General features: G+C 42.3%; 2 protein-coding genes across 3 annotated transcripts in view; one reads left to right on the forward strand and one right to left on the reverse strand.

Moving 5' to 3' along the window:
* The window catches only part of LOC310870622 (uncharacterized protein), a 441,780-nt gene that overhangs the window by 275,148 nt on the left and 154,545 nt on the right, over nucleotides 1-12,087 (reverse strand). The window lies entirely within an intron of this gene.
* atf6b (activating transcription factor 6 beta) overlaps nucleotides 518-12,087 on the forward strand; it is a 33,312-nt gene continuing 21,742 nt past the window's right edge. For both annotated transcript variants that reach the window (XM_083783683.1, XM_083783682.1), the window contains exons 1-7: nucleotides 518-830; nucleotides 7,380-7,459; nucleotides 9,131-9,212; nucleotides 9,736-9,795; nucleotides 9,940-10,019; nucleotides 10,821-11,013; nucleotides 11,664-11,828. In XM_083783683.1, coding sequence (XP_083639809.1) covers nucleotides 758-830; nucleotides 7,380-7,459; nucleotides 9,131-9,212; nucleotides 9,736-9,795; nucleotides 9,940-10,019; nucleotides 10,821-11,013; nucleotides 11,664-11,828 — 733 coding nt within the window. In that variant the 5' untranslated portion in view covers nucleotides 518-757. The remainder of the gene's footprint in view (nucleotides 831-7,379; nucleotides 7,460-9,130; nucleotides 9,213-9,735; nucleotides 9,796-9,939; nucleotides 10,020-10,820; nucleotides 11,014-11,663; nucleotides 11,829-12,087) is intronic.

Raw genomic sequence — 12,087 nt, forward strand, 5'->3', positions numbered from 1 at the left:
ATATTTCAATCAATCAATCAAGGAAGTTATCAATTTAAGTTCAGTTCAGTTGTTGTCAGGTCAGGTGTTGGTGCAATGTCCTGCCCTCATTTACCCTGCCATGTATGTAACAAAACATACAGTCTATGAACAAAACCCTAATCATAATAAATAATAAAATGTATATTCCACACAGCTAAAGTAAAGTATGAATGTAGCCTTTCTCTGTCTGTCCGTTGTAATATAAAATAAAATCCAATGTTATTTATTAGAAAATACATTATTACTGGATCCCATGCCATTTAAAAGGCAAAAAGGTGGACAATTTGTCCTAAAATCCTTCTTGTTATATTGGATGATTTTTCTCTCAATCAGAATCCTGTCGTCCCTTTGACGTTTGCGCCCTGGGGCACTGCGTTGGCCACCAAAACTGTCAATCAAGCCGCCCTTCGCTTCCATTGGCCTGTGCGCTGTGAGTGGGCGTAACATTTTCCGGAAAATAGGTTTCCTTGTCTGTATGTCATATGCGCGAGACGGACTGGGCAAAAGGATCGACTGCGAGTTATGAAACCAATTGAATAAAAACAAAAAAACACATTTATTCTGCGAAATTACTTAATTTGAAGTACAAATGCAATTTGCAACGTATTCTCCCTAAGTGCTTTACATAGAGCGCCAGGGTCTGTTGTGTTAATGTTCTATTTAGATAGCTAGCTATTATTACCACCTCGCTATCTAATCGCAAGGAGCTCTTTCTAAATACGCCTGCTTTGTGGCTATGACTACGGATTTACTAGTTGACTTGGATAGTCGCTTCTTCGCTGATAACCTTCTGACGAGCGAAGACTGGGGTGAGTTCATAAATAATGTGAACTTAAAGCTGTAAATAAACGCGATTGATTCATTGCAGGTTCGTCCGTGTGTGAGAAGGAGCGATGCGCAGAGTGAGAGTCATTTACTGGCAATGGGCGTGAAAGATTCAAACCAGGCGAGGTGGTGTTCGAGTTTAGCCTAATCCCCATCAGTGCGTTTAATAAAGCGTGTGTTTATTTCGAAATGAGGAAGTTAAATGGCTTCCTTCTCGACCCGTCCAGAGATGCACGTTGAGCCGCATTCACGCGTGGATCTGCCTTTGTTTTGCACAGATCCGTGTGTGTACTGTGCGGTGGTTTGCACAGACCCGGATATGTCAGTTTATCTTACAATACGCCAGTCCAGAGCGCTATTAAACTCCAAATGATGGCCGTGTCGTCTCTCGTTTCTTTTACACGTATTGTGTTTCCTTATTGCATATCTCACGCAGTTAGAATATACATAGTGTGTGTTGTGCTTATGTTAATTGCAAAAGCTCACACACCTCGATCCGTCATTAGGCTACATTCTAGCCCTACATGCAGAACCCAATGCTACTGAAGTTTCTGACATTTTTTAGACCCAGAGCATTGGGTCCTATTCCACCTCCACCCTGCCACCGGGTACGCACACATAATATAAACGTAAACAACTTCGGATAAGTCCTTCTGCGCTCTTTCAGGACTTTTTTTTTGTGTGAGGGATTCTGAATGTGTGAACTTTAAGTACCTATAAATACCGCTGCGAATATCTCCTGTGGCGCGGAAGCCGTTAAGTATTTTTAATCTTTGTTTGACAGATTTGGTCGCTTTGATTCTTCTCTTCCTTCCTTGTTTATTGACACCTCATTGTACCGCCTATCTGGCTAGCTAGTGGCGCTATAGCTATGACAGAGCAGATCAGAGGCAGGGACGTAGCCGGCACAAGCCAACCGCACACCGGGAGGCGGTACAATAAACGGTAAACAAACAAGAAGAAATAAAGCGACCAAATCGGTCAAACAAAGATTAAAAATACTTAACGGCTTCCGTGCCACAGGAGATATTCGCAGCGGAATGTATAGGTACTTATAGTTCACGAATTCAGAAGCCCTCAAAGGAAAACAGGCCGTCAAACGGCGCAGATACAATGTTACGGAGCATATTTATGTCCGCGTTCCAAAATTCCCATACGAAAATATAGTTATGAACAGGGACCCTACATAAAACTCATCCAAATTTCAGAAAAGCTTTATGGAGGGTTCCGAGAGGGGCTAGGCTACATTCTAGATCTAGACAAAGGGCACTTGCTTTGGCAATGTCAACGTGTGTTTTCTCATGCCAATGCTCCTATGAGTAAGAATTTAATTGGGTGGCAGTCACTATATGAGCATCTAACTTAGCCGCAATTCTAGAGTTGCAAATTGCGGCTAAGTTAGATGCTCATATAGTGACTGCCACATCTAACTAATACATTGATGCATTTGATGGTCGTTTCAGGCAGGTCAAGCAGCAGCACTGCAACAAATAGTGCTTCATCTATTCATTGGCACCGACCGACAATTAACATCACATACATTATGCTGATTTATTCCGGGAAGCATGTTGGAAAATGCATCATTGATCCCCAGTCTAGGGAAAACTGGAGATAAGAAATGACAGCAGCACTGCTGTTTGAAAAGTTAGAAATGGTCTTAAAGATCAAATTCAAGAGTAACTGACCGTCTAATTACAGAAGGCCATGCATTAACTTTCAATTCCCATACCAGCCATTATGTCCTGTCGAATCGTGCTTGAGATTCTGAATGGGAAATGGGAATGTCCGTGGAATATTCATTCAGAAGGCAAAGCTCTCTGTCTACCGAGCAATGTTCGTTCCAACTCTCACCTATGGTCATGTGTGGGTCGTGACCGAAAGAATCAGGTCGCAAATACAAGCGGCCAAAAGGTGGCTGGCATCTCCCTTAGAGATGGGGTGAGAAGTTCAGTCACGTGTGAGAGACTCAGAGTAGAGCCGCTGCTCCTTCGCCTGGAAAGGAGCCAGCTTAGGTGGTTCTGGCATCTGGTTAGGATGCCTCTCGGGCTACTCCCTAGGGAGGTCCTCGATGCACGTCCCACTGGGAGGAGACCCCTGGGCAGACCAAGGCGCAGATGGAGGGATTACATCGACTCACTGGCCTTGGAACGTCTCGGGATCCCCCAGGAGGAAGTCACTAATGTTGCTCTGGAGAGGGAAGTCTGGAGCTCTGGTGGAGCTGTTGCCCCCGTGACCCGACTACGGATAAGCGGTTGAAGATGGATGGAGTTATTGAATAAATGAATGAATTTTATTTCCTTCTATTTCACCCACATTTGTATCATTGCCAGACCTGACTGTTTGGTCTGGGAGGGTGTAGACTAGTGTAAACAACCACAAATGTGTCTGTGTCTCCTCTGATAGACATGGAGTCACCACTAGCTCTGGTCCGGCTATGGACCAGAGCTAAGTCACCACTAGCCACTGTTTAGTGTTTACCTGACAGTGAGGTTTTTTGCCTGGAGGTCATAACACCTGCATACTGTGTAGGGTGCAGAGTCAGACTATCCCCCCCAGTTCTGCGCTCTAAATGTGAGCCCCGGCCCCCAACCAACATGTAATCAGTACAGTGACGAAGAACACTGCCTGCTCCCCTGCCTGCTTGTTCAAAGACTTGGCCTTGTCCGTGGCAAATTCTAGATTTTTCTTTTACACACCATTTTAGTGTTTTCTTTTTAATCTTAAGTCTCAATTACTGAATGTCAGTCTCCAGATATGTAGGCATACTGTATGACACTGATTTATTATGACCATTTATTAATGGCACATTATGAGTCCACTGTCTAGTATAGTCAGTGGTTCCCAAACATTTTATTTTCAAGGACCCCATAATTCTGAGAGTGTACAAATGGAACCAAATCCACCCATAAGGGTCCATTATTGGTCCCAATGGCACCCTCTCAGAGCTACAGACCTGTATCATTTAGGTAATTTTAGGACTGTCTCTTTCTGTTCTCCTACTCAGTTTGTATGTCCCAGTTGTCCCTGGCAAAAATAGAATTTTGTCAAAAATATCCAACACAAGCCAGCATGACGATGACCCCTGGTCGGAACCTTATGCCTATGATGCCCAGACAACCCTTGCCACGCTGTTCTTGAGGTCCATCAATGCTTTTTAAAGCGTGCCTTTACTTCAAAATAAGCAAGTTAAATGGTGGCTAGCGATAGAGATGCCTGATGTTGAGCTGCATTCACATCCTTATAGCCAGGCGTGTTTGCACTTGCTCTGTGTGTGATTTGCTTCTTTAAATGTCAGTATAGAATTATAGATGGCCTAAAGGGCAAGCGTGACGGTCTAATGACAGAAGGCATTGGGTGCGGGACAGGTTCAATTCCTGATGAGGAAGAACATGCACATCCAAACTATAGGTGAAAATTATAGGTGCTGAGAAGAAAACAAAATGACAGTTGGGCTTCAGTTTAAACATAGTCTACTGTATTGCACCCACAAGTGAAGCACAAGTTACGCTGTCTGACCAAGAGCATGTAGTTCAAAACATCGCACAGGCAGGCACACAGCCATATGCCTTGTTGAATGGTGCTTGAGCAAGACAGAATCCTAGAGTTTGCTCACTCATTCCAGGTTTCTTTGCATAATAGTCTAAAGGCATTTGCCAAATGTAAATGACATGTACATGAGCTTGTCCACTTATGCACTTATTCTCTGTCTGTGCATTGCATATACTCTGGAACATTTTCGGCTAACCCTTAGGCTGACATTTTGATAGAGGCAGTCTCTTCTGTACAAGAATAGTCTATTGCTGCACGATTTGATTGAAAAATAAAAAAGATAGCAATCTACATTCAGACACCTATGTAATGATCTCACTTCTAAACTTGAGCAAGAATCGTGCAGCACCATTTGGCTTTCCAAATCATTTTATTTACGCTTATGTTTTTGCTACAAGAGACTTTAAGATACTTAAAAAAGAGTCTGTTTAAAGCCACAGTAGTTGTGTCCAGGTGTCACATTTTGATAATGTACAACTAAAAAAATACATATTTTCATGGAAAAATTAGGCTGACTTTTCGACGGAGGCAGTCTCTTCTGTACAATAGTTTAATGCTGCACGATTAATCGAAGAAATATTGCGATCTAGATTCAGACTGACACTTATGCAATCTCATTTCTAAACTTGAGAAAGAATCGTGCAGCACCATTTGGCTGTCAAATCATTTTAGTTACTCTTATGTTTTTGCTACAAGAGAGACTTTAAGAGACTGTATATAGCCACAGTAGGTGGCTCCAGGTGTCATATTTTGATCAATGTAGTAATGTTCAACTACAGACTAAAGACAATACATATTTTCATGGACAAAAAAAGAGAATTATGTGATCTCAATTCTTGTGGAGGAAAATCGAGATTCACATTTGAGCAAGAATCGTGCAGCACTACAAGAGTCTAGATCTGTATAGGGTAGATATAGGATTCCAGCTCCTCTATTGAATGTGTAACACCTCAGGGTAACATTAACAAACCCACGTTGTTGGCACATCAACAGTTTAGTTCTTTGCCACTACTCGGGTTTCCGTTTTCCCAGCCTTGGCTTTTGTTATTAGCGGTGAAAGGAAAAACACATGAATGTAGGAATAGATGTATGCAATGGTATCATCATTAGTTTACATTACACGGTTTTCAAACTTTTTGTGCCAAATGGGTAATTAAAGTCTCAACTTCTCAAGGCACACATTCTATTCATACTAGTGAAAATAGCAGCTCTACAAAGTTGTTTTGCGATGTGAGTGTGACGTGTTGAGAATATGATCATAATCTAATACGGATACAATTCCCTTTGACTTGCCCAAAATATGGATGCTAGAGGTTGAAAGGTTTTAATGGGAAATGAGTGCACACAAAGTACTGATATAGTACATTGAAAAATAATAAAGCATTGAAATAATGTGATTGTCACAACATCCAAACAAGCACACCTGGACTTCTCTAATGCCACACCAGAGAATTGTGTGATCTCAATTCTTGTGGAGGAAAATCGAGATTCACATTTTGAGCAAGAATCGTGCAGCACTACAATAGTCTAGATCTGTATAGGGACGGGTAGATATAGAATCCCAGCTCCTGTTCCATGTGCAGCACCTCAAGATGAAAAACCCACCATGTTGGCACATCAACAGTTTCTTTCTTTGCCACTACTCGGGTTTCCGTTTTCCATGCCTTGGCTTTTGTTTTTAGTTTTAGGAAAAATATATATGAATGTAGTAATGGATATTAATGCCAATACAATAGTATCATCACCTGGACTTTTCTAACGCCACACCAGTGAGTCTCGGCACACTATGGAAACCACTGACTGTACACCAAAAAGATGAGGAAGGGACACGCAGCCCTGTATTGATGAGGCACTGGGCACATGGTCAGAAACTAAAAGAAAGCCACACACTCATAGTCTCAACTCATAGTCTCTGACCCAGTTCTTATTATCTCAGGTACAGTATTCTAATGCAGTTGTTGCACAGACTTGCGGACCATGCCACACCGACATTTGTCTCCTTGTACTTGTACAAGTGACTGACAAATAAACCCTTTAATCTTGAGTCTTGTAAAGAGATCATAAATCATTACTTTCTTTTAGCTCCTGTTAGTCAGTGTTATTTGACATTTTCGACCTTATCTGCTGTTGCTCTTCAGTGGCTTAACTGGCTTGCAATAAGTCAGATGTGGAACAAGCAGATAAGCGTGAGTGTAGCTATTTATAACATCATATGAACCAAAGGACACCGCATGCTTCACATCTGCTATTAACAAACAGGAAGCCAATAGTTGAATATGTTCCACCTGGTTGTTTTCATGTAATGAGGCTCCTCTTCTCTTGGATCATTAAAGTCCATGGTCGTGTGTCCCCAGCCCTGTGTCCCCATCTCAGAATCAAACCATGCACGATAGGAGAAAGAATTGTTGATGTTCTTTGGTCTAGCTTCCTAGAAAACAAGGTTAAGGCCCAAGTTCATAACAGTAGCTAGCTACCCTTTTATTAGTAAGCAGAGCTTTTGTATTACGTCGATGCGCCGTGAGTGAGTGCTAATTGTTCCACTGAATGAGTTTATAATAATAATAATAATAATAAACTTTATTTGTATAGCACCTTTCATACATAAATGCAGCTCAAAGTGCTTCACAGGGCAGGACATAAAAATATAATACAATAAAACACAAGTAGTTAAAATTATAGAACAATGGCAAAGAACAAAATTTTATATAAGAACATAAAATAAATAAAAACAAATAAAAACACCACATGCAGCAATCAGTCAGAGAGGGTTACTGTTTTTGACCTGTTTATTATTATTTATTTAGTCTACTCTCTTCACTATCCATCTATTGTGCCACATTTATCCATGTCTATCGGCTGCCTGTCTCATCCTGTTCTTCCTCTCTCTCTCTATCACCATTAGTGCTTTCTCTGGGCCTTCTTTTCATTGTCTATGATCCATAAATTAAACAACATCTCTCTCTCTCTTTTGTCCGTGTCCTCAGATGCCTGCCTGTACCAGTGTGAGAGTATGGAGGAGGGCGATGACGGAGACTTCAGCCGAGGGACGAAATACGATACAACGGTATAGAGACATTAAATACTCTTCCTGTTTTCTCTTGTCCCCGCTCCTCTCCCAGTGACTGTGTTAACCCGATGTCACCCCACCAGTCTCCTAAATACTCTAATCTAACATGTGTTTCTCGATGCCAGAGTTCACACTGTAGGTGCAGGTTTTAGAAGGGCGTCTGGGGTTAGAAATGACTACAAGCCAAAGGCCCTCCAAGCTTATCTGTGAGTCGTGTTGACTTCATATTCTTCATATTCAAGGCTACCAGTCCAGACTGAAACGCAACACGCTACACCCACACCAGGCCAAAACTAACAAGCTAACCCAAATTATGTACTGTCGGAAACTATGGACACATTTGAATATTTTAATTTAAAAACGGTCCACATTTGAGTGCCATCCCTGAGTCTTGAGTGGTTGGTAAAATATAAACATTGCTTCTGTTAATGCCTAGAACGTCAAGGCATTGGGCCAGGCTCTGTTGAACGAAGCAGAGGTGAAAAAGTAGACTGGCTGGCGAGTGGCTAAGTCAATAATAGATGGTAAACACAGAACAAAAGTCCTGCTCAGAAGTATTATTATAGGAATGGTCCTGGGAGTATGTCATTTAGTAGTATATTATCATCACTGTCGGGCAGAAAACCTTGCATCTCCATATTTCATATTTGTTATTTTCTTTTGAATAAATTGATGCCATACTTTATACTTCATCGTAAGTGTTGTGATTTCGGTTGTCCATCTGTGGTCCGTCATGAGTCTCCATCTAAACCGAAGGGGTGGTGGGTGAGGATCGGCTGAGTCGCAGAGGTGGACAACAAAACCAGGCCGTATTGCACATGCATTGTAGTTTATTAGATATACCGGGAGGAATGTATACAGTATGAACAGCGGATATATGACGCCCCTAGCAGATATGGAAACAAAGATAAGAACAGAGCATGCATCTCATACTGTATCATTTCGCACATGCAGTCAATCTCTGATACAATAAGAGTAGTGGCTTGTTGTCATATCATGGATTGATATTAACCCATTCTGAACGGGCACCCATTTTGGTGTCAGCATCATGTTATGCTTTAGCCATTGAAAAATAGCAGATCTACAAGCTCGTATCGCGCCACCGAGTGGCGCGATACGAGCTTGTAGGTCTGCTATTTTTGAAAAATCGAAGAGCGACTGACATTTCTAGAATCTGATCTCAGGTCAGAATGGGTTAATCAGACCAGTGTGTGTCCAGTGGAAACCTCGTATGAATCTGATCTCAGGTTAGAATGTGTTAATATGCTTATCGATATGACTCAGTGTTTCGACACTGAGTCAAGCATAATATGTCATAACGGTAAGCACCAACACTAAACCTTAATCATGATCCTCACCTTTAACCCTGTAAAGTGAGTGATAGTCTGATTTTGGTGAACCAATGAAATGTTGGTTATACCAGATAAAATACACAAACCTTGTGATTGGCTGTCGTTTGGTGGAAAAACTGTGTGTTTGCACTCTCTCTCTGACACACAATGCCTACTGAGGTTGATCTACTCACTTCTGTTTTGTTGTGTGTGTGTGTGTGTGTGTGATAATATCTCTCTCTCTCTTTGGACTCTTTACCTCACTTTTTTCCCTCTTTTTTCCGCTCTCTTTCCCCCCCACATGTCTAATTATCGCTGCCTCTCCCTCCGTTCTCAGTTTGAGAATGACCTCGTGCTGACACTAGACCCTGACAACCCCACGTCGCCATGGAGACACCTCGACAACAACCTCCTGACAGGTACTAGCGGTCAGCCAACCATGACAGCCATGGAACATTAATTTGCAGCGGCAGGAAAACGTTAAGTCAGCTTCTTTTCCCAGACTGTAAACTATCCATAATAATCTACTGACGGATCCAGTAGTAACCTACTGTAGGACACTGCTCAAGCTGTCGATTCAGTTATTGTAACAACAATAATTCAATTGTTATTTGTTGGGTAGGTTATTTCTCTAGTCGTAACGATGCTTTTTGTCCGTAACCTTTACCGTTGGAAATCCTGTTTATTTACCTTTTTTTTTAACATTGACCGTACACATCATTATTTTCTCAGTTCTGTGATTGCAGAAGTAAAGACTGGTGTATGAGGCAGAGTCATTCTGCTTTTTATGTTGAATCAATTAAAGTGGTATTGGTGAGCTGTGAAGAAGACATCTTTTTCAGAATCTGGCACGTTGAGAATAACCTTTCTTCCGCTGACTGTTTGTTTGTTTGTTTGTTTGTTTCTTTCTTTGTTTCTTTCTTTCTTTCTTTCTTTCTTTAGGTGACGGTCCAATAATAAAAGAGGAGATGACTATAACCCAACCGTTACCTGTAGAGATGTGTAAGTGACTCTTTCTGTGACTTAATTGTATTGCCTTTCATAAGCTTTGATACAACTACGTTTAGCAGTTCATATTCATTGTGTGTGTGTGTGTGTGTGTGTGTGTGTGTGTGTGTGTGTGTGTGTGTGTGTGTGTGTGTCCAGTGTTCCAGATTAAGGCAGAGCCTCCATCACCTGCCTCCTCCATGGAGTCAGACTGCTCCTCTGCATCACCTGACCCACAGGTGAGAGTAGGTGCACATATCGAAGTGTGTGTGTGTGTGTGTGTGTGTGTGTGTGTGTGTGTGCGCGTGTGCGTGTGCGTGTGCGCGTGCGCGTGTGCGTGCGTGCGTGCGCCCACCCACCCACCCTATTGGCCTGAATATAAGACTATGTTTTTTCCCTGATGGAAATATCTTAAAAAACGGGGTCGTATTATAATCGGGGACTAGCCTATTTGACATTCAATGTTCTTTTTCCATAATTAGAGTCTTATATTCGGGACAATACGGCATTCACACGTGTGTGTGTGTATATATATATGAGTGAAAGAAACAGGAGTATGAGAAAACGGGGGACATTTGCAAATCTGCATATTTGTTCCACTTTGTCAAATGAGTGGGGATCAGTGGAATTCCCCTGATGTCCCCTGATGTCATATTACTGACTGGTAAAGTGGCCTGGACTCTCCATATTTGGGCATAAACGGTACACCGACAGGAAATTAGGTACTCTGACATGTACTGTACAACGGCGTGCATTCCCAACTTTCCCGTTATTCCTAATTTGCATTGTTTACAAGTAGGCCAGTATCTTTTCTCGTTTTGACTTTGACTGTTGACCTTTTCAAAAAATCTAAATATATAATATTTCCATCACTTTTCATAACAATCTGGCCGCATGTCCTTGACCTATTTTGATAAAAGTCAAACTGACACATGGACAGGACAAGATAGAATAATCTTTTAGTTTTTAAGTGACAACTAATTCAGTGGATCGAGAGTCACATCGCGAGTCACATTTCCTGTATGTTCTGTCTCTGCCAGATGATGGTGAAGGGGGAGAACCCCCCCACTCCTCCCTACATGTACGGCGACGTGCTGTCCCCTCCACTGGGCGCCATGGAAGTGACCGTGCAGGCCTCTACCACGTCAGTCTCCCAGACACAGACGCAGAGGCCCACGGTCTCACAAACGCAGATGCCTGCCCTCATCAGCACCATGGACACACAGGCTACAGGTATGCTGATTTTATCCCATTCTGACCTGAGATCAGATTCATACGAAGGTTTCCACTGGACACACACTGGTCTGATGAACCCATTCTGACCTGAGATCAGATTCTAAAAAATGTCAGTCGTTCTTCGATTTTTCAAAAAATAGCAGACCTACAAGCTCGTATCGCGCCACTCGGTGGCGCGATATGAGCTTGTAGATCTGCTATTTTTCAATAGCTAAAGCACGACATGATGCCGACACCAAAATGGGTGCCCGGTCAGAATGTGTTAATCAGTGATACAATTACCGGTCTTTACAGTTTGGAAACAAACCGGCGCAACACATATTGTTTTACATTTAGTACACACACGGACGCGAAGTGTGCACTAGAGTAGACTTCCAACTCCCAAGCCTGAAACACCCAGATAATCATCAAACTCACTCAAACTGTATTATGTTTCTACTGGCTAATTTAATTCGCTACATGTATTAAAGGTTATGTAGCTAAACATGTTCTTTATTTTGTTATCGGTGTATTTGAGACTGAAATTGAAAATGTTGTGCTATTGGAATTGATCAGTAGCCTTTTTTTATACATTGGTGTGTCACTAATAGTAATATGACTCATAATGACCTAAATGTTTAATGCCAAAATATACATTTTGCTTCCAGTACTTCCAACCACAGCCAGTGTGAAGGCCAGTACCATACTGAGCAGTAAGACTCCTATCCAACCCAGGCCCATCTGTGTGGCCACCATCCCTGTCTCACAGAGCCCGGCCCAGGGCAAGACCCTGATCCTGCAGAGCCTCCCTGCCATGGAGCAGCCCAGACCTGGTAAGAGAGGCTGGACTAGGGTGTGACAAAGGATGGGTAGATGTGTATGTACATGTGTTGTATAAGGCTGGGCTGTCGACCTGCAAATATATTGAAACCTTTGAACCCATAACTGACTTAATCTAGCTTGAATCAAGAAGTGGGGGCGGCGGTGGCTCAGGGGTAGAGTCCCTGGATGGTAACCGTAAGGTTGCCAGTTCGAACCCGGGCTCCCCCAGAGTTACTGTCGAAGTGTCCTTGAGCAAGACACTGAACCCCT

Source organism: Protomyctophum parallelum, assembly GCF_964188405.1.
Source record: "Protomyctophum parallelum genome assembly, chromosome: 1".
In the NCBI taxonomy this organism is placed as follows: Eukaryota; Metazoa; Chordata; class Actinopteri; order Myctophiformes; family Myctophidae; genus Protomyctophum; species Protomyctophum parallelum.